Genomic DNA, 27,348 nt, shown 5'->3' with positions numbered 1-27,348 from the left:
CAGCTCTTGGTAACTTCTGATGAACTTGTTACATCAGGTTTTGGTGATTGCCTGTCACAGGCTTCCTTACCACCTTTTGCCCTTTAAATCACTTCTGTGGTTTTCTTTACTGCTCTGATTTTAATCCCTCCTAGTACAATAGTCACCTGCATCTCTATAGATCTAGTGATAATGGAGCACAAGTGGAAATGGTTTTATGTGACCTGTGCCAAGGCATGCATTAACCCATCTGCAACTGTTCCCCCCCCCCCGACTGCTGTGCCTGTCGCTGTGTCACATCTTCCTCTGCGACTTGTTTCCTTCTTCTCTCCTCAGATGCGGTTTCAGTGACACGCGCCTGGTCTGGGCTGCGTTCCCTGGCGCTGCTCCCGGATCACGGCTGCTCGGGGTGAAGGAAGTCCCATGGCAGTGGAAGGTTCCTGTCCCACCCCAGAGGAGGAAGGGAAGGCGACTTGCTGCTGGCACTGCGGGTTGCGATCAAAAGCTCAGAGGCAGGTTTTATTCCCATTTCTTGGGGATTTTTGATCAGTGGAGGGAGAGAGGGAGCAGCAGGCACAGATTTCCTATTGTTTTTCCATAATAATACTTGCAGGATCATCCAGTTCAGGAACAGCAGGTGCTGTGGCTCCAGCAGGCACTGCGCCCTTGCTGCAAATCTCCACCAAAGCAGGACAGTTGTGATAAACCCGAGTTATCTTCAGCCCTGGCCTTGTGCTGTACACCCAAGTCTAACCTGAATGTACTGCTCTGACAAAGAGTGATGAAATCTGAGGTGGAGCCCTGTGCCTGTTCTCCACCTGGGAGGCGCACAAGGATGGACCATTGGGATGAGGTGCTAGAAAACGCTGAGGTTCCAGAAGATTTAGGCACTCCCTAGGAGGAAACTTTCCAAGAAACAAGTGTCTTTGGGTGTTAGAAGTGCAAAAGGGGGAGATGCTTCTTCATTTCTTCAGAAATACCTCAGGTTTGGCCCAGCAGAGATGGGTCCCTGATCGTTCTTGCAGTTGAGTTTGCTTAGGGCACTTCCCAAATGAGCTCATGTTTGTAGATTGAAGGGAGCCCTAAATAAGAAGAAGCCTTCAGATAAAACATGAGCCTGTAAGTGGAGGCAGGTTAATCCCGGCCTCATTTCTAGGTTTTAAACTTCTGTAATCCATGCGATCCCTGGGCCTCCACCTCCTCTGTGGGACTGATCTGTGTCCCTCCCTGCTCGGCAGCCGAGCTCTGATCCCAGCAGAGACTCGATTTGATTTCAGAGCTGTGCTGGATCTGGGGCTGGTTAAAACTTAAAGAGAACAGAAGTCTGAACCACGGTCCTGCGGGTCCTATTCGACAGCTCCGGGACGCGCCGTAGGGAGCCGGGGAGGGGGAATGTCGGATCGGGGACCGGGGCTCGGGACCCGTTCGGAGTCTTCCGGGCGGGGCCGGTCGGACGGTGGGGCCGGCCCTGGCTGGGGGGCGGAGCCGGGCCGGGGGGAGGCCGCGCAGCACTGGGGAGCGCGGGGCGGCGGGCGCAGCCGGGACGCGCACGGTACCGGGGGCAGAGGGGCCGGGACGCTCGCGGGGCTTGGCGCGGTGAGTGCCGGCCTGGGGATGGGGTGGGGTGGGGTGGGATGGGAGGTGCAGCAGGGCCTCCCCCCGGACCGCCACGTCCTTCGCGGTAGGGGTCTCGCCGGGGCCCGGGGCTCCGCCCAGCCCCAGGAGCTGACCGGTTGCTCCGGTCTCAGGGAGGTCGGGGAGCTCCGACGGCAGCGTCGGTCCCGCTTGCTCCATCCACCGGTGACGGCTCCAGGCCCCGAGGGCTGAGCGAGCCCAGAGGCCATCCCGCAAGAGGCTGGGGGGGGGGGGGGGGGTCGATGGTGGCGAAGCAGCTCCCTGCGGGGCTCCACTGTGCTCCACTCAGCGCCTGGTGGTCTGGAATGAAGGTGCTGTATCTGTGAGGCACCCCTACATTGGGTAAGGAGGTGCCTTCTAAGGCCACCCCTGCTGTGAGTGGAGCCCAGGGTGGCCCTCCAGGACCTCCAACTGCAGGGAGTGAGGGGAGGCAGAGCAACCCGGGGGCACGGGCAGACCCACGGGGGCTCCCTTGGGCACAAGTGGCTTGTGTTGAGCTCTCCAGATGGCTTTGGCAATGACGGATGCATGGACAGCCTCATTGAGGATGGGGATGTGGTTTTTGGCAGGATTTGTGGGCCAGGCAGCCCAATGAGGAAGGGTGAGCTGTGACCAGGGAACAGGACAGCGGGTGCAGATGGAACCTCTTCTGCAGTTGTCCCCAGTGTCGAGCTGCAGCCAGGATCATTTGTGGATTTGGGGTTGGTCCTGGCCCTAACCGGGCATCCATAGGGACGGGCTGAAGTCAGGATGCCTGAGGGTGATGGAGGGTGGATGGAGGATGCATTCTGGAGGATGCAGGGAGAAGAGGTGGGTTTGTACAGCATTGCCCACCATCCAGGCTGAAGTGTGGGAATTGCCTGCTTATTTTGGCTGTAAAGGGTAAAACGATTTGGGACCCTGATGTTAAAGAAGGGAAGTTACAGCTGTTTCTCAGGTCAGTGTTGTGGCAGGTGGGTAAGGATGGAGGGTTAGCCCAGGGCAGCTGGGCTGCAACTGCAGCCACTGGAAGGGCAGTATCAGACCCGTTGCTACAAGCAGCCTGTCCTGGTTGTGTAAGTGATGAGAAAATGAATGAAGGGGAGGAAATCACTTGCTTCCAGCTTCTGACCAAAACCAGGGCCTACTAGAAACACAGTGGCTCTTTCCAGTGGGAAACTGGCAGGTGCCTCTTCTGGCATCATGAGATGTGAGGTAAGGGCGGGTGTTTTTTCCTCCTGTAACCAATGCTTTGTTTGGAGATGTTTGGAAATACCTCACGAGCGAGTTCCTCATTGTAGAGCAGCAGACGGGGTGCAGACAGCACTGGGGAAGGCAGCGGGGGCTCCATGTCGTGCCGTGGGAGGTGATGCAAAACATGTGGCTCCACCATTGAGCAACTTCCCATCAGCAGGGCACGTCCACGCCACCCGCCTGGCTGTGCCTGAGCACTGTCACACTCCTGTCACTTGCTGTGGTGAAAGGAAAGGGATTTGGCATCCTTGGTCAGCCCCTCGCAGGGAGGTGATGCTCTGTTCTTGTCTCTCAGGCATTGGCAGGGTGATGCCAGCTTGATCCAGAGCCATGTCCAGGTACCTGAAGCACTTCACAGTGGTGGGTGATGACCCAGTGCAGTGGAGTAATGACTATCAGAAATGGGAGGAAGAGGAGGAGGATGCTGGGGAGAAGCAGCCAGATTCGGAAATCAAGCTGGAGCCCACCAGGAGGGATGTCTCCTTCCAGGACATGATGAAAAAGCTCTTCAGCTCCCACAGGTTTCAGGTGAGGCAGAACAAACCTGGGCTGAAGGGAGATGAGGGTGAGATCTGGCCAAAGGCACTTGTGATGAAACTGATGTGGGATGGAGCTCGTGAGCAGTCACAGTGCTGCAAGAGTGGCTCCTGCCTCTGAGCTGAGCTGTCCCATGGGAACACAGTGCTCCACAGCCAGTGCAGGTGTTTCCTGAGCAGTGACAAGCCTCAGTGCATGCTGCTCACAGCTCGAGCTCCCCAAGACACCCCCTATACCAAGCACTGGGCAATGACTGGGCTTGGTGGGCACCCAGGAGGTTTTATGTGGGTGAGACTTCACAGGAATAAACCCACTGACCCGGGGCTGCAGGAGTGGAAGTGCTGGGTGGGAGCAGTAGAAAGCTCCATCAAGTACAACCAGCTGAACTGGGGACCCAGGGCATTGAGGCATGTTTAGCTGAAGGCTGTATTGGCTCCTCTTGCTGATCTGTCTGTGCTGGGTGGGGGTTTATATTGGTTCTTCTCCTCCAACAGATCTTGGTTGTCTGTTTGGTCATCCTGGATGCCTTGTTGGTTCTCGGGGAATTGCTTATGGACTTGAAAATCATCCATCCGGACAAATATAATATAACCCCAAAGGTAAAATGCATGGTGATTTCGCTCTCTTTAGTGGTTCAAAGCCTACTAGATGGGATGACTGGGCAAAGCAGGACCTGGACTTTAAGCTGTGCTGAGGCAGCAGTTGCAGGCACACAGATGAAGGCCTCACCAAGACTTGTGTGACAGCCCCGCCGTATGCGGGACCAATCTGGCTCAGTTCATGCCATCCATGCAGCAGCCTTGTGTTTCCTTGGGCTGCAGGAGGGCTGAATCACTCTCACCACCCTTCTCTCAGTCATCTTCACACCTTCAGTCCACTGACAGCCACATGCTCTGGTTGTGCTTTAGAGCAGGAGGCCCCAGCCCTTCCCCTTGTACAGCCAAACCAGACATGCCCTCGCATGTAGGAGGTTTTCCAGGCTGCCCTGCTCATGAGCATGCAGGAGGGTTTCCTGACCCTAAACTTGCACTGTCTTTTCCCAGGTTTTCCACTACCTCTCCCTTTCCATTTTAACTATCTTCCTGGTTGAGGTGGGGTTTAAAGTGTTCGTGTACCGCCGAGAGTTCTTTCACCACAAGTTTGAAGTGCTGGATGGGATCGTGGTCATTGTGTCCTTCATCCTCGATGTCGTCCTCATCTTCCGGGAGCATGAGTTCGAAGCTGTTGGGCTCCTGATCCTGCTGCGGCTGTGGCGAGTGGCCAGGATTATCAATGGTAGGTGTGAGCTTCCCCTGCTGTATGGGCTGGATTTGCTGACCTTTCCTGCATTACCTGGGCTTAGGTCTTTGTTTCCTTTTCAAAGTCATCTCCTGGACCCCATGGTCTTGCTCTCCCAGAGAACTCAGTTTCATCCATCTGGTTTTTGTTGCTGGAGCCTTAATTTGGGTGGAATTTCTTTGGAGCAGCAATAATCTGCTGCTTGTGTTGGTGTGATCCTTCAGTGATGGCCAGCTCTAGCATGGCAGCATCAGGCACATTCCCCTTAAAACAACCTATAATCTGCTCTTGCATCCTGGAGGGAATGGCTCATGTCTTTGGTTTGCATGGTAGGATCCTTTTGGTGATGTTTCAATAAGGGAACAGGGTAAAACCCTGCCTTCCTGAGTTGACTTTCATGGCAGAGTAGGTCTTGCTGCTCTGATGTTCTGCTGTGACTCTGTCATCCCCTGCAGGGATGCTGCAGGGAACGTCCTGATCCCACTCTGGATCTTTCTTACTTGGATTCAAAGGGTTTATCATAAAAAGAGGAATATAAATATCCCCAAATCAGACTTTACTGAGTCTGCTTTTGTAACTGTAATTGTTGCAAATAGATGTGAATTCAGATACTGCCGAAGCAAGTGGAGCTGGAAACATCTTCTCCCTTCTCGGGGAAGGAATTTTGGGAGTAAAAAAAAAATGTGGCAATGAGATTATCTCTAATTCCTGCATGAAACCTCAGCCTAAGTGCTGTCCTGTGCCTACGAGTCCATTCTTGGTAAGTACTCTGCACTTGATGCAGCTCCAGGTCTTATTAGTTGGAATGAAAGGCAAGGATGGCTGGGGCCGTGTCCTTTGCCTGCAGCTCCCAGCTGATGTTTTCATGGGGAGAACATCCCTGATCAGCAGAAGTGTCCGGGAAGGGGGTAAATGTGAAAGCAGCTTTTGTGGTTCTTTTTAATTCTAGTGAAAGTCAGAGAGAAACTGAATTTGCATGCAGCTGCCTGACCTTGGAATCTTGGTGTCTCTTAACATGCCATTTTACAGCAGAAAACCAGTAGTGCATGTACAAGTAAATCCCCTTAATCCTGGGGTGCTCCTGGTTTCCTCCCAAAGCTTTTCACCATGCCCACTTGGAGGAACAGAGAGGACAAAAAAAACCTGCCCCAAGCTTTGGTGGTGTCTGAGCCGTGCACAGTTCATGGTTCACTGCCCATAGGGACCGGGTTACAGGCAGGTGTGGGACTGTTTGATGTTATCAATGCAAATAAGCAGCATCACTGCTTTGTCTTGAGGGAGGAACCTCGAAGCCCAGCCTGTAGCACTGGAAACACCGCACGCTTCAGTGCCTGCCTCTGTGCACGTTGTTCTGTCAGCAGCCGGAGGAGAGCTCCGCTCAGTAGGAAGAACGTGATGTTCTTGATGCTCTTACCAGGCTATTTTGGTTTTTCCCCCTCAGAAAAGGGTGGGAAGAAAATGTCTTTACTGCGGGGGCTGAGTTCACATGTAAGAACCTCACGGTATTTCAGTAGAGAAGTGACACCTCCACTGGAATGAGCATACTCTTTGTGCAGCTGTGCAAGGTGAAGCCAAAACACCTTGAGGATGATGTGCTGTGTCCATGTCCTGTTCCACAGGGCCAGAGCAGTCAGCCCCAAGGGTGAATGAGCCTTGTGCCCAGGCTGTGATGAGGACAAGGCTCCCCACTACATGAAACCAGCTAAAACACAGCCCCTTTTGAGTTTTGTTGTCAGCAAAGCTGCCCCCAGTTACATCCCCCCAGGCTGTGCCAAGGGAGCGAATTCAAATTGAGGATGTGAATGGCAGTATGATTAATTCAGCTCAGCGGCCAGACTGCCTCTTTCCAGCAGGGTATTGGTATCTGAATCCCTGGGGTGGCTAATTTCAAACCCTCCTCATTAAGAAAAGCACTTGGGAAGAGTGGTTTGGAGATGACAGAACCAGAGCACGAGAGAAACACATTTAACTCCTTGAGTACAGACCCAGTGTATTGTTAACCTCCTGCTCGGGGCTGTTTTGCATTGTAAAACGAATCCACTGTGAATTGTTTCACAGGAATCATTTTATCAGTGAAAACCCGCTCAGAACAACAATTGTCCAAGCTCAAGCAAATAAACCTGAAACTTGCCACAAAGGTTGAACAACTGGAACACAGCTGTGTCGAGAAGGTAAGAAAACAATTTATATGAGGTTTACCTGCTGGCTGCTCCCCAGGGTGAGCTGCTGGGAACCTTTTGCAAGGTTGCTGCTCTCAGCTTAGTTTCCTCATCAGAAAGTTGTGGGGCTGAAAAGCCACAACCCTGCCTGTACTTCCCATAGCAGCTCCTCTTGCAAAGGGATGACGGCTGCCTCTGCCCTATCCTAGCGAGGTCATCCTGTTTTACAGCAGCTCAAGATACATTACAGCAGTGGGAAGATCTATGGGAACCTGCAAAACTATTTTAAGGTAACAGCTCTATGAATGATTTGATTTTTGTCTCCTACAGGAGCAAGAAATTGAAAGGCTTAACAAGATACTAAAACAGCATGGACTCGTCAGCGAGGAAAAGTAGGCGGCTGGTTTTCCGAGATGGGAAATCTGCCCTGGAAAGTGCAGTGTTGAAATCTACCAGACTGACCTGCAAGGTTTTTGTGTGTCTTTGCTTTCTCTTGTATAAGTGTTTTCTATAAACATTTTCTATTTGACCACGCTTTGATTAGACCTTGGGATTGCAAAAACACTTTTGTGGAAAATTAATCCCATGTCCTCCCACAACAGTGATTTCATAAGACCTTCCTTGCACAGCTGTACAGCCCAGACTGCAAAGTAATTTAATAAAGACACATCCTTACAAGCTACAAACCCATGGAAGTACCACTTATTTGAAATAAGTTCATTTTTTTCCAGTGATAATGTTCTTTGTTTGTAACATCTTGTACAAACTGGCAGTACCACTGATAAGAACCCAGGCTGAAAGGTCATTGCTTCCCAACAAGATGACCATTCACCACTGGTACATCTCTCCTGTGCCAACCATTCTTTTCGTAGTGTTGGTAGTTTCCTCATTTCTGTTGCTGCTTCTGCCACTTTGATATTTATATAAGGCTTGTTTCAGAAATACCAACACACCACTCCCGTAGTTGACAATCAAATCAGCACCAAAATAGAGGCCAACACGTGCCATCTTACGTCAAACAGCGCCTTGTTCTCAGCAGCAGATCTGACTTCTGATACTGCATTCTCTCATCCCTGCTTCCATTTTAAGTGTCAGTTTGCAGCCCGCTGAGCTACGAAGTTCTTTGTTTCCACAGCTCATAAATCAATGCATTAGAAGAACTGGAATATGTGAGAACAGGTGTAGGTGAGTGCACTGCTGGGAACTGCGAAGACTCCAGAAAAGCCATTTAGAAAATGTGTTCTGAAGGACCAGGCTGGTGTTTGAACACTTTTCAGGTACTAGAAGGTCTCTGTGGAGAGACTGTTTCACAGTAGAAGATTCAGTAAGTGGGAATTCTGAAAGGTGTTGACTGTAGCAGGCATCTCCAGTTGATTTCAGCTGGAATGGCCATTGAGCTCTCCTGAAAGCATCACTTAACTGGTCAGATTTGTAAAGAAAGGTATAATTAATCAGTGGTTTGGGGAAAATAGCTAGAAATATGTGGCTTATTCATCTACAAAAATAGTTAGAGCCTTATCTAATAGCACATGATTACTTTAATTAACAATTTAGTTTTGCTATTCACAGAATAATGAAGCCTACTTTCCTTTAGAGCTGTCGCTTCCCCTCCTGCATCCACACTGCTCAGCAGAGCAGCCAATGTGGTGGGAGGCTGGTGGCTCTGCATGTGCTGACTGGGCAGCCAGAGCCACCAGCAAGTTCAGACTCAAGCTTTTTTCCTCCTGGCAGAGGTAGAATTGGGAACTTTCCACTTAATGTGGGGGTTTTTCTGCCCTAAAGCTTCCGAGAGCCCTCACAAGGATTCACCCTTTCTCTCCTGGGCTATTTTAACCCAGCAGGTTGACAATTCAGAACCAACTGATGGCTCTTCACAGCGACTGGATAAACCTCTCTTCTTTAGGAAATGAACTCCAAGTCAGAAAAAGCAGAAATGTGGTTGGTTTGAGGGGTTTTATGAATACTTACCTCAGACAAACGGGAAGAAAAAATCAAAGGGTAACTTGGCATTAATGGTGGGCCAGGCTTTATAGCCTGGCTCTGCAGGTAACGAAACATCCGTGAAAACAACAGAACTGGTTATAGGAATAGTCCTTTCCCTTCCTGAGGGAAGCTGCAACGAAAATACAAATGGTCATTAGCTTCAGCCTTCTCTTTGTACAACTGCTTTGTTTGTGCTGGGTTATATTCTCAGCTGTTACTTGTAAAAAGTTTGTTTTTTCATATACAGCTCCATGTGTTTTCATGAATGACGTATAGTTTTTTATTGAAGTGTGTTTTGGCCAGTAGCCCACAGTTGTGTTTGAGTTGGAACAGAAACTGTTGGATATAATAGAGTCTAATATGAAGTGCTACTTTTAGATAAGGAGATTAACTGGGTCACTGTTGCAGAGCTGATACCTAAGCAAAACAAGCCATTCTTTTTGTCTTAGGTCCTGTAATTGAATTACATACCTGCTTTAGTGTGGTGGTAGTGATCGTTGCTGTAACATTCACTATTCTGGCTTGTGGATTGACTAGGGATCCATATTTAGTCCACCTCACTTCTATTTCAAGTGATACCGGTATTTGGCATGAGCTCTGAAAAGTGTTATAAATTCTCTCATTGTCTGACTCATACAGAAACAGCCACATTAATTATTCATGTTATTAAACTGGCAGAATGCCCCCACAAAGCTGGCTCCAGGAGCTTCCCAGTACTCCTACACCATGCCTGTGCCCTGGACTGCTGCCTCTGCAGGCAGCACAGGCATTGCAGCCTTGGCTCAGGGGTGTCCCAGCAGTTTCTCCATAGGTGACAAACTGACCCTGTAAACAGCACTTCAAGCAGGGCTGTTCTACCTGAGGCAGGACTGTGACTCTCAGTGATAGTGCTGAGCTGGCTCTTTTTAGTAGGAAGACTTATTTCAGCAGAAATCCTTAGCTCTGTCAGGGCAGAATTTTGAAGCCTACAATCTTAGGTATTTTTAGGTATTTCTTTGTGAACTGTCAAGTTTCTGGTTACAGAAATGATTCACTGTTTAGTTGCAAAAGCCTGTTAGAAATCTATATGCAAGCTGTTGCTGAGGGCGTGCTGCCATTCAGCACGTGCCAAGCAGCACTGCCTGACACCAACAGCAGGATCTGTGCTGTTGGGAGGAGAAAGACTAGTACAGAGAATGTTAGGAATTAATGTAGTGTTTGGGTCACTCAAATATACTGTTTCTGTGCTTTAAAGGATTCTTGCTCTTACTCTAACCTGATATAAGCACCAAGGACAAGCACTGATTCTGTTACTTTGCTCTTTCAACCATACCTATTGTGCTTCATCCCCATCTGAAGAGCAAGAATCTAAACTGGCTAGAACTCATTCTGTACCTAACATGTTGTCCTGATTCATAACTGAGAAGCCTGGATAGCAGCTTGATTAAAGGTAAACCCTGTCTTCTAGAGCAAGAGCTAAACTCCTCATTTGTGACTATCCCAGGAAGTCATTCCTCCAGTTTGTCTCTGCATTTTTTTTCCCTGTAGGTCCGTATTTTTCCCTGAGAAGCCCAGGCTGGCGCTGCAGTACATGTACAGGTAGAGGTCTCAGGAGGGAGGACAGCAAGAGTGAAGGGGACAGTGGTAGTGGTGTAACTTTCACCTGTTCTGAAATGTAGAGGTGAGTTATCGGCACCCAGTCAAGCACATCCTGGGCTTGAGAATTCCCAAATGAAGCCACGTAGTCAGGGAAGCTTTGTCCTTTCAGTAGATCCAGGAGGGCCTGAGTCAAAGGCTGGCATTTCATAGCTGCTGTCATTCTTCCAGGGAGAAAAAAAGAGATGCATTAAAGCAAAATCTATCAGTTTGGCACAGTAATAATTTCTCCTTGCTCTCATGCGCTGTTCAAGCCTTCTGGCTACAGCTGCTAATGTACACAATCTTTTCAAGAGAAAGACCCTTATTAATTAAATGACATTTTTTATAATTAAATACTCCATTCCCAATACTCCTCCAGCTGTATAAATGTCCCAGGACCTGAAACAGATGCTAATGGAAAGGGCTGTCAGCAAGTTTAAAAGCACTAAATAATAAAAGAAATGGCCTCTTACCGTAACTTACAGCCTGATATCATGTTATAACCAAATAACACTGGGGCTCTGGCTCCCTGTGCCGCCAGACAGTCCTGGGCAGATGTACTTTGCAGGATGGTAAGTTGACTGTATTTGTTAGTATTTTGAATGATGCCAGATGTAACACACGGTTAAAGGGAAATTCAATACTTGATGTATATCGTGAAGAAAGAATCCTCAGTCATATCCTTAAAATATAGCTGAAAATGCTACAATAGCTCAAGACTCCTCTTACACTGCAAAGAAGCACTGGAGCGTACAAAGAAGGTCTGAATCTGTTTCACTAAACAGTCTCAGGAGATTGCAGTCAGGACTGAGTCATAAGCCACTTCTAAAATACAGCCCAAAAGCACACTTTTACACTGGGTAAAGAACAGATAATGTATTATAGATGCCCGTGCTAGAAAGTGTTTGTGAGGCTGGACCAGTGAAAGTGCTGCAGACAATTTCAACAGGGAAAGGATATCCTTGTGTCCGGAAGCCTGCTCTTACAGGCAGTCCAACAACATAACCAGGATTACCACTGAGAGGAACTGGTGTTGTATTTACCTGCAATGCAAACATACGGTATTAGTTCTCATCCTGTACTGAAATGGTTGGAAAACATAGAAATATTTCAGTTATTTTAGGATTATTAAGGATTGTTCAAGGATTGCCTTGAACAATGATAGTGGTAAGATGGTAACAGTAAGCTTGTAACAATTCTCTTAACATTGGTGCAGGCTTTTCTGTCACTGGATACAGTTATAGAGAGTCACAAGATGCATCTTCCAAATGTGAAAACCAGACTTTGGAGGCCATTATTGCCCAGTTCTCCGGTGCTGCCTCATTTGTGTACCCAGAGCAGGTTATATTTTACCTTGCTGCTAACAACTGTTCCAATTCAAGTTTAATAAGTTTTGTAATTAAATGTCTTTCACCAAGTCACCCGTAACATCTCCAGCAGTTACCTGAGTAAAGCTGATTTCGAAGCTCTGCTCTATTGAAAGTGCTTCTTTGTTAATTGCCCCCAAGACAAAAGCACCAGCTGCTTCTATTATTTCTCCTGCATCTGTGTATGTAATGTGATAGCTCACCTGAAAATTCAACATTTTAGATATTAATTAGAATAAATACGTAAGAGGATGAAACTAGAGAAGAGGAATTTAGAAGTATGCAAATATTTTTTCTTTCTTCCTTGCTTAAGGAACACTCAAGTACACAGTAAAGCCTCTAAAGGCTGGAGCCTCTTCAAAACTGGCTTCTTGGAAAACCTCTTCTAAGCATAAGGCCAATGTTCATTTAAGGTTTAAAGCTGAGATGACGTGCACTGTGTGTTCCTCTGCCTCTGTCACCACTGTGCCTGAAGTCAACATCTCCCAAGCATAATGGAGAGTCTAAGCTCATTTTATTATCTGTTATGCCATATACACACAGTCATAATAGAAAAGGATTTCATCCTGTCTCCATGTTATGTTGCATATAGTTATTATTTTGTTGCAAAATACTCCCGTTTTCCCAAAGTCAGTGTTTCTCCTGTCACATTTGCTTGGGAGATGTCAAATACATGGAAACCATGCAAGGCCCTTCTCACATCTTTGCAGTTTGTGACTCAGAAGTGATTTGATGCATAGATGCTTTCCATCAAACATGAGGAGAAAAAGAACTGTCATACCTACCCCAAGAACTACATTTATGCACAGTTCATCCAAAATCATGGGGAGCCTGAGGACATCACTATCATTAAGTAAAGTCCGTGTTCCATTTAGAGACTGGACAGATATGGACTGGACAGAAATATTCACCTGAAAAGCAAATTCATGTCATTTCTGAGTATTGTGTAGAATTATTTTTGGCTTTTTTTGTATTGTATTTGTGACCCTTCTGGGTTCTGTCAACAGTCCTCAGAACAACTACTATATTACATTCTGGTACCATATTTTTACTGTAAAGATTAAGGATAAAGTCCCTGTTCTGATGAAGTCAGTGAAAAAAGCTCCCACTGACTATAACCAAGTAAGAATTTTTCCCCCAGCTCTTCCCACTAAGTTAGAAGGATACTCACCATCTGACTTGACTTAGGCACCTAGGGAAGAATAAAAGAGCACATTTAAATGACAGCAAACATGACTTAATACAAGGAACAGCTAAGTAAAGCATTTAAGGCTTAACTGCTTTGCCAATTTAACTCTCTATCATTACAATAACTTTTATATCATGGAAGTTATTGGAAATACAATACGGTAGTGTGAAAACAATGGCTGCTCTTCATGGCTAGTAGGCAAAATCTTATAGTCCAGTCCTCTTCTTCCTCTGACAGTTACTGGAAAATGTCTTAGTGACTTCCATTAGTTTTCCCTCAGGCCTAGCTAGACTACATCCCCAACAAACATCTACTGCATTCGTCAAGTAGTAGATGAATCCAGTGTTTCCCTTGGACACTGTATTTGCAACTCAGAAACACTGGAAAAGTTTACTTGCATCAGAAAGGTGATGACTGTTATTGTGACCCATTGAGGGCGTCAGAGAACATTGTTCCTACTGCAGCTCTGTGCAACACCACTTGTAACTAACCGGAGACTGCCAGTTCAGGAAGTCTGCCAGGCTGTTCCTTCCCGAAGGAATAAAGAGGTTTTGTTGTGCCGTTCTGATAGTAGTAAGTCCATAGCTTCACAGTACAATGAAATGAGAAGCAAGTATCCCTCTTGTAATACAGCACATGGACATGCACAGTTGCCCCACAGGAAAATTTCCACTGAAATTTCATGGAAACACAGAAATGTCAGCCCAAGGTCATCAGTCATATTTATATCTACACCTTGAGGTATAGCTCAGCCATCAGAATGCCCCTGGGTCTGCTGGACAGGCCATGGGAGAGAGCAGAGATTAAGTGCCACAATTACCAAGAGCTTCATATCCCTCAAGCTGCCCGGCCTGGCAGTGAGTATGGGTTCATTATGATGGGGTTTCTGAAGGAACTGCTGTACCAGTCCTCTCACCGGGGGCTCCCCGGGTTTCTGCCGTATCTTTTGCCAGCAGCTCCACCTGCTGGCACTGGAAGGGCTCCCTGCTCTGCCCTGTCCCTAGTACCAAGTCACTTTTCTGTTGTCATACCCATCTTCAGCTCCCTTTGGGAAGGGGAGCTTCCTACAGACCATCTCCAGCATCTACTCAGCGCTCTCCAGTTCTTGCATCTGATCCTTCCTGAATGTCCAACGTACTTTGGACAGAATTCTGGCCTCTCCTGAGCTGGGCTGCTGTCACTGGCAAGCAGCACATGGGTTCTAGTGAGAAAGGGGAATTCACCTTTGAATTCAAAAACATTCATCTGCTTGGAGCTTGTCCTGAGGCAAGCTTGTTATTCCTGGTTCTACAGCCACCAAGAACGTCAATTCTGCATACACACAGAAACACTCAATGCCCTTCTGAGGCAGAGTTTTCTCTAACTGTTCCCCAGCAGGATGACCAAAAGCTGACATCTGTGTGCAACAAATGTGCTGATTTTAATGAGGTCCTCAATAAGCAGGAGAATGATCCCACCTGTGAGAACATGAACTATTTAAGGGGCTTTCCTTTCCTGTTGAAAGGGGATTTATTTCTACATGAGACATCATCCTCCACTTTAAAAAGGAATGAAAAAGTAAGCTTAACTTTGAAAAATAACCACAGGCTGTATTGGGAGTAGGCTGGATACAAACAAATTTGCTCTCAGTGGGTTAAAAGGTCATGTTGTTGGAGGACTATAAAAGGAAGGCTCAGTATGCATGTACAATACCCTACTATTAAAAACTGAGGTGTGTAAGAAAGGTGTATCTATGCAGAGGATTAAACCTTACAAGTTCTTCTTTAAGTACAAAGGTTTCTCAACTCGTTAAAGCTCAGACTTCTTATGCACTCTGGTAACAGGCTTCTTGGAAGAGCTTGAACAAGCACAAAAGCCTAAAGCTGCTGCCACTGCAGTAAGCACAAGCTCAGGAACAGGCTTGTCTCTTCAAGACCATTATTTTTGTTGGCCAAGCAGAGCACAGTAAATGCTTCTGCTACCAAAGCCTGAAGTAAAAACATTTCCCAAGGCTTTCTGTAGAAAAGTCCATTGCACAGGGAGGTGGTTTTTCCCAACCCAGTAAAGCACCATACTCTTTAGCAAATAGAATTGACTTAAATCTGTAGATACAAATGATATATCAATGGTCAGCTGTATGACTGCTACAAATCATACTCACTGCTAAAATGCTGGAGTTGATGTAGAACAGCATACTAATTGCTTGAATGTTTTCGCATTTTTCCACACTTACTGATCTAATGCATTTTGTAGCCTGGTTTACTAAAAAGCCTGGAAAAAAGCCACAAAGAATTACTGAAGGAAGTTAAAGTGTAATTATAAACACCAGAAATAAAAATCTAAGCACCTCAAGTATAAGTAAGTGTAAATCCTATTGCAGGTAAGGGTTTGTGTGAGCTATAAAGACTGATACTTTCTTAGATTCTGCCAAAGTGCTGAGACAAAACACTATTTTTTAACAAGCTTAATAAAAAGAAGCTTAATAAAAAAGCTTAATAAAAGCCAGCTGAAAATGTATTACTTCAGTTTCGAGATCTTATGAGATTTCTTCATTTCACAAGAAACTTCAGTTTTCTTACGGTCAGCATGATTGTTATGATACCATATTTAATAACAACAGTGGGGTTTGGAAACTGTGTGTTTGGTTGTGGCTTTTTCTTTTTCCCTCCCTCTCTGCAGAGGAGAAAAAAAACTGTGTGAAAGATTAAAATGTAGAGCTCAAGCCTGCAAGTCTGCCTTGACTTGCATTCAGGCTGTGAAAGGAACCTCACTGTTGTAAGAGGCATCTTACAAAGGTTGCCCGGTTAGGTCTTGCTTTGTGTAATACCCTCTTCCCTCAGGGTGTCACCCTTGTGCTATTCTATTAAACCAGTTATGCCAAAGAGGATGTTTTATTGTTGGATAAACACCCCATTAACAAGATTCTCAAGGATTTACATATCTAACTTTGAATGTTTAACATAGATGCAACACAACTTCCAATCTATGCCTAAAAATAAACCCAGAGGAGTGGAAACATGAACAGTTTGTTCATGAATCCTTATCTGAATTTACATCTCTGTGTGTGCCAATTTACTGACTGATTAAGATCAAGTCAGAGCAGAACACTCTAAAGCAAACGAAACTTGAATTCAAATGCAGTTTCTAACCTGCAGGATTTTCATCAGAGCACCAAGAGGAGACCACAGGACTAGGCAGTCTCAGGAATGCATCCACTGTCTGTATAGGAACACCATACTGCCAAACAAAAGAATATATTCCAGTGTACAGGTACGCTTCAGTTCTAGTTCACTTTTTAAGTAAGCCAACACAAAACGCTACACTTCTTATTTTTACATTTCAAAATTTAAAGGCCAAGATAAAGTTTGTCTCTTCCAGAAGAACTGCATGTTTTTAAAAGCAGATGCAAACAATGCTTACTTCAATCTAACACTAATTGCATCAGATCATTATTTACCTGGTATCTGTAAGTTTCATTTGCGTCAGACAGATTCTGATCATCTGTGTTCATGTCCCAGCTCTCAGGCTCAGCACTGAAAGTAGCACTTCCAAACTGCTTAAGCAATTGATCAAAATTCTCAGAAGTAGGAATTTCAGGGGAACTGAAGGTGAGTGCTTGTTCATCTGTCAAAACATTTTAAAGAATAGGAGAACTTTGGGGATAAAAGATACAGAAACAGCATTTAGTAACATTTTTTTCCTTCTGGAGTCATTAAAAACTCAGCAATAGAAAAATATTAACACAGCTTTTCTCTAAGAAAAGCTTTCTATTTTATTTAAAAGAAAACCTAAGCAGTATCTCAACCCATTATTTCCCCCAGGTCCATGAAAGCACAAACGTAAGGAAAAGGGTAAGTCCCTTACTCTCAAAACCATGGTTTCTAGCAGCCTATGTTACAAAACAAAGACTTGTCAGTTAGTGTCTACAGATCCCATTGAAGTATTCAGATAATTTAATTCTGACTGTATGTTAGTTAAGAGAACACAGCACTGATAACTCCTTCCCAGCAAGTCACTTCTTCCCAAAGCTGGGCATAACGGATTTGTACCACTGGTGGCTATTACATAGTTACAGTAACTGATCAGGAAGGAGTTAGTTTCCCATATGACAACTTTAAATATTATGATGATAAATTATTTAAAAACAAATAAACCCCACAAAACAGTTTATTTTTTTTTCCAACAGAGAAACTAAGAATTAGAGATGTTTTATCTTCACAGTTTCACAAGTGAAAGGATTACAACATAAGGACGGTGAACCTGCAGAATAACCAGTTTTTTGACAGGTTTAGTTAGTTCTAATTTTAGTCTGTTTCTGGTATCTAAAGAGCTTACAAAAATAACACCACAGTGCTTAATATTAGCAACAGTTCTTACTTACAGTTTGTAGCATGAATGCAGAAAATACTGGGATTGACTTGGTCGATTAATTTAAATACTCTTTCTGGTGGATTTGCTTCAACATCAAGTGAATATATGGCAGCTTTCTGACTACACAGACGGCTGTCACCTCTGCAAGCAATAATAATAAAATCAGTGACCTACTTCAAGTGAGTATTGACCGTATTTTCAAGTTCTTTTCATGTATTTAGGCAGCATCAAAAAAAAGCACGAGATTACTGTTTTAACATAACGTACTGCAATTGTGTCTCCTTTGAAGGCTTATATTGTTTTTTACTGTGTGCTTAGTAATAAATAATAGAGAATTCTCCAACAGCTTTTATCTAGCAGTGGAAATTGAGCAGCAACATGAAGAAAGGTGGGAGACGGGAAAGGGGAGAACCTGACACTAATAATATTAGAGCTAAAATGAGAAGTTGGATGGGATCCATGTGGTGTGAGACACCACAAATTGCAGAGGGTCCCACACAGTATACACAGCTCAGAAGCACTCTTATTTATACAACACAAGTGGGAAGTATGACCTTTAGGGTGACATAATGGCATGTAGACCAAAAAAAAAGGTCAGTTTTGTGAATATTGGAATAATATTCACTTGGGGCAGGAAGTCCTACTTGAGATACACGTAAAAGAAATGGCAGAGACAGGAGGGTGAAATAACTCACTCCAGTCTAACAAAGTATTTGTAGATGTGCCATGGGCTCATCCACAGCAGCCCAGAACTGTGGCAGTGAATGTGCCAGTTCATACCCTGAAGAGCACTGGTGTGTCCTACATGCCGGAAATAAAAGATGATGATTCCTGTGAAACTGGTGCTGGGGCAGGGTTAAAACAGTCAAGGAGAGATACTGAAGAAGTGAAATGCCTCTTAAGTATGGAGTTAAACTCTTCCATGAAGTAAAGCATTTGTTAGTAGCATTCACATCCTAAATCAAATGCCCTTTCTCTGCTGTTTCCGAGGCCACATCGCCTCTTACTTGGGATCAGTCAAACCCTTTCAGTAACTAACACAATTACACTGATGTTTATAAATCTAGATGTAAATAATGAGATCCACAGTCCTTGCAGCCATTGAAAATCCCATGGATTTTCCTGTAAAAGAAACATTTTACACAAAAGACTTTGGGAAAAGAAACACAACTTCATTTTATACATTTCTAGTTGACAAAGACAGAACAGTCACCCGAGACAATGAAACTGTCACTCAGGAAGGCGCTGATTAGACCTTTCTGATATCTATAAATGGGAATCAGTAGTCATTGTGTGCAAGAACAATAAGAACCCATGGTCTGGGATGACTGCTAATTCAAATTTCAAAGCACCAAGAATAAACCCCAGTGTTCACATTGGCATGACTTATGCAGAAGGTGGGTTGAAGAGCTGTACTTTTTGTTCTGAAAAGTCACCGAGAGACTTTTTTACATTACAGATTTGAAGGAGCTTTCTTAACTCCTTTTTGAGATGAAATTGGGTGAGAGTGGTTTCACAGAGACTGTAAATAGCAAAGAAATAATTATTGGCATTAACTTATTGATATAATGTTAGATTTCACTGTTTCTAATGTGACGGACTGGCAGTGAGGCAGCAGGTTGGGATGCTGACTTGTAAAATGAGGACCAGAACAATGCTCAAACTTGTTCATTAAGCCCTGAATTGATCAAGTTTCTATCTGATATCATAAACCATAATGAAAGAGGTTACTGATAAATTGCTGATGACTGAAGGGGGTGACTAGATGGTCCCATGGTATCAGCTTTAACTCCAGACACTGCATTGTATTGATTTAAGTTTAAAGATGCATTATTCTTGGCCCAACAGAAGGTATCACCACTTAAGTACCCATAAACAAGGAAAGAGGAGAAAAGCAAGGAGTATGAGTTCAGAAATGAGGGAATAAGTCAAAGAGAAACAGGTGAGAGGACAATTTGTTGTTCTACCTGGTTGGGGACAAAAGTTTTCATGCCTAGTGCAGGAAGGACTGGTCAAAGGGTAGGCAGGAGTTAGAATGGAGAGGGAGAGTGGATAGGATTTGTTAATAGAGCCCTTACAGATGCATGCAGCAAATAAGATTTTACTTCACACAGCTGCTTATGCACTTACGTGACCACAGGAACTGAACAGGTAGTGAAGAGGCTGAAATCTGCTGCACTGCAATCAGGGTCACAGCAGCAATTCACATCACATTGTGCCACCAGCAGGTCACAAACACACAGCTTGGCAACTGAGGGGGAGGGAGAGATTGAAATTAGAACTGAAACTTTACACACTACAGCATGTTCCCCAACACTTCCATTCTTCACCTCACCTTGTTTCTGACAATGGTCCAAAGTCTATATCCAAATTCATGTGCCTTTAAAAAGTCATTTTCTAAAGCTATCTTTTTTGCTACTTAGCAAATCTATGTGGGACACAAGAACAAAACCAAGGGCATACTAAAACCTGCTGCTGTGTTCCCTATGAAATCAAAAAAGCAATGTTATAGGAGTTTCAAAGGTATGAAAATATACCCAGCCCTGCAGAGGGGGGAAGAGATATAAACAAGGCTCACTTCTTGCTTGTTCAGCTTATTGGGAAAACAAACAAAAAAGGAAACATTTTGATAGAGCAGTGAGATGTTTACAAGTATTGAGCATGTCCCAAGGTCCAGTAATATGTTTTCCCGATGTGCCAATGTAACCATAGTTGACTTTGTTGTTTCTCCTCTCTTTAGACACTGTGAAATATTGTAATAATAGAAAGTGCTACCAATACTGTAAGCTGGCTTGATAAAATACACTTGGTAACTTCTTAAACATTCTTGGGTTTTCAAGTTTATAAATTCAAACAAGCTATTACTCTAATGAAGTGGGTTTGAGAGCTGGTATTCTGTAATAAATACTGACTTAAGAACAACAGAGTGAAGAAAATGAAGCCCAGCTCTGTAGGGAAGACATTCAAACAACATTCATTTTCCTAACTAATGCTGCTTTTATTTTGACTCTTGCCCATTTCTTTATGGCCTCTCGGATGTTCTCTGACCATCTGAACAGTATCCAGGTATTTCCTGGAATCTCTGATGCTCTGACTGTTCCGTTCACTGAGTTTAGCACTGCAATCCTTAGCTCACCTCGTAAACAAGGTAAGTTTAAACACAGATGATTAGGTTGGGAGGTTGTATCTCTGAGATCAGAGATTTAAGTCTCTTTTTCCCTAAGGATGGGTACACACCGGGACATGTTTAATTTGGCAAGTAACCCAGGCAAGCTGAACAGTTGGCAACAACACTGGGAAACCAAAAGTTAAAGTATACCTGCCGATTAGGAGACAGTAGGAAACCAAACAACGATCCGTCATCTATCTTGCCATAGCATCACTATAAACGCACAGAGCTGGGGCCGAGTTCCGAGTCTTGGAGCAAACTGTGTGTGCCACCAGCTCGGCTGGGAGATCTCCAGCACACACAGGGTGAGCCTGGGTCCCCTCTGCCAGGCCAGGCTGTGCCCCATGGGCTCAGAGCAGGGTGCTGGGTGGGCAGGGGGACCTGTATCCTGGCCGTGCATGCCAGGATCAGCGTACCCAGCGGCTGTGTAGCGGTACTGTAGGGTTGTAAACCTGCCTGAGGAAGCCCTGAGCCCCGCCTGGCTTGGGGTGCTGCTAGAGAGGGGTGCTCGGAGCACAGCTGCAGCACAGCCCCGGTAAATCCCCACGGAGAAGCAGGTTTCCCTTGCCCGGCAATAGCCGCCGGTGCCGCGCAGAAGCCCTAAGGCACCCACCGTCCGTAACCGGAGCGGGCCCTCTGCGGGTCCGCGCCGGGACGGCCGCGCTGGTCTCCGGTGGCGCTCCGGGATCCTCCCTCGGCTCTGCTGCCCGGAGCGGCGGCGGGAGGAGGAGGATGAGGAAGGCCCCGAACCCCAGCGCCGCCGCCATAACAGACGCTGCCGGCCGCCCCTAGCAACGGCGCGGTTGCCAGGGAGCGCGGGGCATCACGGGAAGCGCGAGTTCCCGCCCTCCCGGGGCATGACGGGAGGGTGTCTGAGGTAGTGGGGCTGGATGGGGACGGGGTTGTGCGCTCTGGCGCCATGGCGGGTGGCGAGGGGAGGCTGGGTCTTGTCTGGCTGTTGCTTCCTGCCGCCCTCAGCCCCATTCGTTGCAGGGAGATGTGGGGTGAGGCGACACACTGAGCCTCTGCCTGGGTATGGCCTCCTGTGAGGCCACTCCGCTCACCTCAGAGCCTCCATTATGGCTGCCTCAAGCACCCACTTGTGCCACCCAGCCCTGTCAGAAGCCGCCCAGCGCGGCTGTAACTTGGGTGTCGGTGGCCCTCGGTGCTAAGCCAAGGGCAAGAGGAAAAAGTTTAAGTTGTAGCAACTGAAGCATTAGCCATGTATGTGGTTTGGGCAAAAGTTCTGCTGGAAAGCCATACGCAAAGGTGGGGAATGGCTGCTTGTGAGCTGTAAAATCTTACGTTTAGTGTATTTTTGCAACTTTTTAGTAATCTCAAGCCAATTTTTAAAGTCCATTTCTCCTTTAGAAAATTCCGTATCTCCTTTTGAAAACACTTAACGTCCAGCGCATCTGTTTGTTCATCAGCCTTACCAGTAATCCTGCAGTATATACAGGTGTTTTTATGCTAACTGGTAAAAAATGAGCTAGAGAGCGACTGAATGATCACAATTCTTTACGGCTATCTTACAAATACCAACATCCAGGCTTCAGTTCCAACCAAGAGATGACTTTTTAACCTTTGAAGTCTTGTGTTCTGCATTTCCGGCTAAAAAGCACCTCTACAACGTTTGTTCCTGCATCAGGCTAACAAGTGCATTGTTACAGTGTGCCTTCTTTTTCTGATCAGGGTCGTTCTCGTCCTCTTGAAGGGAAGCGCTGAGAGCTGCAAGGCCACAAGAGGGCATGTTCTCTTTTACGTCGATCCACTTGACTGCTGGCCATGCAACTTCAAGTCGACAGTGCGTATTTAGTACATTGATGTTCCAGATTCTGCTGAGAACTGAAATGATTCCACAAAGTCTTTGGCACCTTCACACTCTCCTCTTGCCTCACAGGAGCCCATTACTCACAAAGGTGTTGATGAGTTTCGCAAGACAGACTGTTGTCTGTCTCACGCAGTACAAGGCTACCAAGGTCATTTGATACTATCAAAGAGCTGGTAACGTAAGATGGATTTGAAATAGCTCCATATTACGTGGCGAAGTCCTGGAGTCATCCTTCTCTTTGGAAAGAAGACTTAATACTTCAAAGGTGACATGAAGGTGAGAATCCAGCATACTCCATTGTACCTCAGACATCTGTGTGCCTTATGTGTAGACAGTCTCACCTGGGTGTCCAGTCTGCATTCTTTCTGTTAAATATAACTTAAAGTTACTGTATTTGCCTTCTTCCTTGGGGAAGAAAACCCAGTGTGTTTAGTCTCTTTGTTTCTTTGCTGTTTCTGAGATTACAATGGAAACATTCATGCTTTTCCTTTCAGTAAGGTCTCCTCAATGATGTTACTACTGTTGGGTCTGGCTTTTTTCTCAGGCTTGAAGAGTAACAGTAACTTCAAGTACATTCCCATTTTGAAAAGAGACTGTAAAAATGGCATCAAGGGCTCCTTTTTCCTTCTCACTAAGGCTGTGCCAGTACTGGCTGCAGACATCAAATAGAGTCAGTGCCTATATTTGGAGGAAATCATGGGAGTCTTTAAAAAGCAGTCTCTTTCCTGGTCCCAGAGCAGAGGAACATGTTACCTTTGCCAGTTTACTCAGATTTGCATATTCATAGCTGTGGTCAGGACAGATATTGATGCACTACCCTGAAAACTCTGATTTCTTTGCCCCTGCTTAATAACACACATAGGCACAGGTTATAGAAATCAGGCAAGGACCTGTTAGCAGCAGAGTAAGAAGACTTGCGGCTTCAAGAAGGAGTCCTTAGGCAGGGAACTGTCCCCTGAATAAAGGAGACTTGTTTTCCTGCCTGTTAAAAGGCAAGTGAAGCTCTTTACTTTTGTCACTATGAAGTGACTGAAGTTTCCGCATCCTCTTGCTTAAGGGAAAGTAAAAAATAGATTTGGGAGTTTTACTTCTAGCAGCTGTGGGGCTTTTCTCCACTTCCAAGGGAGAGGGAAGCCTGCAGGAGGGAGCAGTCTGAGTGTGTGGCTGTGCTCTCCTTCACTGCCCCTTGAGATGAGACTCTCATCTCTCTGGGTGAAGCTGACTTGGGGGCTTACAGTCCCTTGGACTTCTTGACTAATCTCCCATACTATGACTATGTATGGTCAGTTGACAAGGATGAGGATGTTTCTCCTCTGTAGAAGTCCTGCACATTTGGAAATCTGGAATTTGGTTTGGAGACTTGGAGGGAGAGTGGTGCTTAGTTTATGGTTTATCATTGTTGGTTGTATTCTGTCTTCTATATAACACGTTCAACTGCAGCATCATGAGATGAGCTCATTAATATTAAAGCACCCCTACTTGTTAGTTTAAATGTTTAATGCATTTAAACTGAGTAAAAAGGGCCTTTGACAACGCACAAGGGAAAATATAATGTAATACATTCTGTTTTGCATCCAGAATTACTTTGCAAAGCTGATGGTGCACAAGGGACCAGCCTCCTTGATGAAAACCAAGCCTTGCTGAAAGCACAGATTGCACCCTGAATGCATGTGGGCAGGAGCTGGATGAATAAGAGGTATTATTTCTTACTGCATCTACCATTGAAATAGAATAGAACTGGGCAACTGTTCAATAGCAAAGTATAATTAATCTGGTTTTCTAATGATTGTTTTCCCCATAGCAAGTTAGGGCTTTACTCAGACCAACAATTCACCTAAAATCCATCTCCAGTAGTACTTGTAAAAGAAGAACAGGATTAACATAGTAGTCACTTCAGTTTCCTCTTTATTAATGTTTAAGTGACTAATTCTAAATTCCTTAACTGTAGGAAGAGATAGTTCAATAAAGGCATGATATCTACCCAGATATATGCACACATAAACAAAATGTATTAAGTAAAGTCTTTCAGAATGTAACATTAAAAAAATAGATTAAAAAAACCCCAAACAAAATACGCTTTTGTCATTAAAAAAACAAGGGAAGACAAAAGCCAAGTATAAGAAAAACCTTTTGAAAAGTTCCACCATCACAAAAGCACCCTTGTGTTAAGACTTCTGAAGCAGGTTCCAAAGAGCAGACTCCGCAGAGGGTGGGACAAGATTGGGACATTGCTAAATACTGCATGTTCTCCATCACAGAGATCCTGATTTATCCCATCAACATGTGGGCATTAATAATTAAAAAGGGCACTGTGATGCTCACAGGGGAGGTCCTACAAAATGGAAATTCGAGCAGTTGAAGATGCAGTTGATTGCTGTCTATAAAAAAACATTTGAAGGGATTTACTGTAGCACTATTTTAGTCATATATTAAGGAGCAAGATTTTGATGTGCATTTAAGCACTGTAGAGTGGCATTTGCAATCCAAATGTGGCAGGATCAAGTCTTGTCAAGCACCATAAAAGCAGGGTAAGTAACTGATTGTAAGCACAAATAAAACTAACACAGATGTCCTTTATGAAATGCTAGGACTAAGCAAACCACATTAGGTATGTTTCAGTTTCTCTCATCCAAGCTTATTTAATTCAGTTAAATGTTATTTTTAACTCTATAACTTTGACCACAGTCCTCACCTTTTAAAATTACTTGAGATTTAAATAATTACTTTAACACATCTAAAACTATTGCAGTTTCTCAGAACAAGTCACTCGAGTTTTCAGAACAGTGCACCAGTATCTGTCCTGAATATAGCTACAAATATGAGAATCTAAGTGAGTAAACTGGCAAAGTCCACGTGCTTTTGTGCAGTGACAGAAATTCTACCCATGGACACATATAATTTTGGTTAGACAGCTTAATTTTATTTTTTTTTGACATTTAAACTAGTTCAGAATTAGCTCAATAAGCAGAGTCTTCATAAACAATGATGGATGAGGTGTTCAAGCTATTTGTGGGCTCTTTCTGAACACACCTTATACAAGGCTTTTAACTGCTCAGGTTTTAGTGTTAGGAGGTTTTTAGTACTAAAAAATGCTCAACAGAGTTATTGTCATGAAGGAGTTAGGAATTCTCTAGGAAGTGGAATTCCTAGAGAAGTAATTCCTGTTACTTTAAACGTTTAAAATGAGGATAAAATCCTAAGAGGAGCAGTTTTGTATGTGTGTTACTTGATCTAAATATGTATTTTCAGCATGGTGCCATTCAAAACAATTTTACCACTGACCAAAAGTCAGAGTCACCATTACACTGCAGTATTCTGTGTTTTATAGAGAAAGTGGATGACTTGGTTGAGATTCTAAAGGAACCGAGGGAGAAACTGATAAGCAAAACAAACCAGCTCTCCATAACAGCTGGGATTTGGGAGGTCCTTGTTCCCATCCTGAGATGGTGATCTTCTGACTCAGTATCTCCTCCTATCTCTTCCATGTGAAGTCTGGCATCACCCTTTCACATTAGTTTTCTGTTTGGTTTTAACTATGCTGTCTTGAACTTCTTCATCTTTTCAAGGCAAACATGAGTTTTGCTCCATGACAGATGACTTTAAAAACTCAAGCAGACAAGCATTTTTAATTAGAGTCAAACCAAAGTCAAATCAGGCTGAAATAAACTGCATTCTGGTCTAGCACAACATTAGCCCTTAAACAAATAGCGAGAAGCCTGGGCTGCCTCTGTACAGCAGATGGCATTACAGGTAATATTTATCATACTCCAATCCCAAGGCTAAGATAGCAGGGAGGGAGCACTGACGTCAGCTACAAGTGAATCAGTCTTAATACAAGCTGAAAAACTGCTTGTGCCTTCCACAGTTGATTACATTGCACAGCACTTCTGCTTAGAGTTCCCCATTGCATTTATTGGTCTGAGCAAGCCTAGCAGGAAGAGTTCATTTTGTTTTGCAGCTTAACTGAACTGATGGAAGTGGATCTTGGACTTTGAGGTGGGAAGATTCCACCCAGCTGCAGTAACCAGGGGAATGCCCTTTGCCCCGGTTTTGGTGCCAAATTTGTGCATTTGAGAATTTTAAACAAATATCACTTGGCAGGATATTGACCCTCAGGGTACAAGAATAATGCAGAGTGAGGCTGCAGGAGGGCATGTCCTGGGAGGGATTTATGGGAGACCTATCAGGACTCGTACTGAACAGTGGGGAAACCCAAATGTCCTGTTTCATTTCCAACGGTTGTTCTTTGTCTCATGGGAGATAAGTGAGCTGAATGAAAACCAACAGCAGTTTTGCATCTGGGCACAGTGTGAGTGAAAGACTACGGTGCAGGAGTGAAAGAGTTCAGCAGTGGTCACTAATTCTCATATAGATGATGCCACCTTCCTCGTGTCTGGGTGCTGAGCAGGGATTGAGGAGCATGAGCTGGCATGGGAGCCCTTACTGAAACATGGGGCTGTGCTCTACCAAGTGTGTTTGACAGCCTTGTGCTCACACTGTTTCCCAACCCATGCTGACTGGCAAAGCAGTACAGAGAGTGTCCCATCCAGCTCCGGGAAACACCCCATGCTTCCAACCAAACCTGGGTTCTCTGTGGCTCAACACAGTGTGCACCCAGCCACTGCAGGACACATCACCCTGTGCTAACCACAGCTGCCCAGCACAGCACAAGCTGTTAACGAAAATGGGGGTGAGGCCAGGCTGGACTTATCCTAGAAGGGAACTGGACAAGAAGGTGGAAGAATGAGAGCGAGAGGAGGAAAAGAATGACTCTGTGGAGGAAACTCTTGACAATATGTGCTTCCCTTTCCTGCTAGTGATACAGGAGGGGTGAGGCAGCAATGCTTGTGGTGGAGGAGAGCCACCTTGCCAGTGCTGTTTGTCATCTCACACACCCTGATGGGCCTTGGCAGCAGCACACCCTTATCTCCAATGCGCTGGCAAATTTGTCTGGGCAGTGGGTTCCCAGCTCACCGAGGCCTGGGCTGCTCTTTGTGTTCACTGCACGCTCCTTCTCCACA

General features: G+C 45.0%; 2 protein-coding genes and 2 long non-coding RNA genes across 5 annotated transcripts; 3 read left to right on the top strand and 1 right to left on the bottom strand.

Moving 5' to 3' along the window:
* The first annotated feature begins 1,440 nt into the window (after positions 1-1,440).
* Positions 1,441-7,511, top strand: HVCN1 (hydrogen voltage gated channel 1). Its single transcript, XM_061466374.1, has 6 exons — positions 1,441-1,575; positions 3,143-3,375; positions 3,879-3,983; positions 4,428-4,659; positions 6,721-6,833; positions 7,152-7,511. The coding sequence occupies exons 2-6, from the start codon at positions 3,178-3,180 to the stop codon at positions 7,215-7,217; spliced, it is 714 nt and encodes a 237-aa protein (XP_061322358.1). The 5' UTR covers positions 1,441-1,575; positions 3,143-3,177; the 3' UTR covers positions 7,218-7,511.
* Positions 7,424-21,350, bottom strand: TCTN1 (tectonic family member 1). Its single transcript, XM_061466376.1, has 14 exons — positions 21,110-21,350; positions 19,458-19,578; positions 17,338-17,468; positions 16,414-16,580; positions 16,106-16,193; positions 15,118-15,227; positions 12,960-12,980; positions 12,574-12,699; positions 11,866-11,991; positions 11,382-11,464; positions 10,895-11,035; positions 10,447-10,603; positions 9,276-9,401; positions 7,424-8,934 (listed from the first exon to the last, which is right to left on the bottom strand). The coding sequence occupies exons 1-14, from the start codon at positions 21,261-21,263 to the stop codon at positions 8,791-8,793; spliced, it is 1,695 nt and encodes a 564-aa protein (XP_061322360.1). The 5' UTR covers positions 21,264-21,350; the 3' UTR covers positions 7,424-8,790.
* On the top strand, positions 9,466-21,101 carry LOC133275992 (uncharacterized). Of its 2 annotated transcripts, none has more exons than XR_009745753.1 (4): positions 9,466-10,464; positions 16,112-16,226; positions 17,340-17,506; positions 20,186-21,101. It is a non-coding gene; the product is annotated as an uncharacterized LOC133275992 (long non-coding RNA). The 2 variants fall into 2 exon arrangements; XR_009745754.1 differs by lacking the exon at positions 20,186-21,101 and adding an exon at positions 20,068-20,177.
* Positions 21,351-22,119: 769 nt separating the features above from the next.
* On the top strand, positions 22,120-26,939 carry LOC133275985 (uncharacterized). The gene is made up of 3 exons (XR_009745751.1): positions 22,120-22,997; positions 23,906-24,023; positions 25,656-26,939. It is a non-coding gene; the product is annotated as an uncharacterized LOC133275985 (long non-coding RNA).
* The last annotated feature ends 409 nt before the right edge of the window (positions 26,940-27,348 follow it).

The sequence above is a fragment of the Pezoporus flaviventris genome, unplaced genomic scaffold (genome assembly GCF_033815535.1).
Source record: "Pezoporus flaviventris isolate CSIRO_AGI_PZ_B2104156 unplaced genomic scaffold, CSIRO_AGI_Pfla_v1 ptg000041l, whole genome shotgun sequence".
Taxonomy (NCBI): Eukaryota; Metazoa; Chordata; class Aves; order Psittaciformes; family Psittacidae; genus Pezoporus; species Pezoporus flaviventris.
The sequence above is the reverse complement of the archived record's forward strand: the minus strand, read 5'-3'. Positions and strand labels throughout refer to the sequence as shown.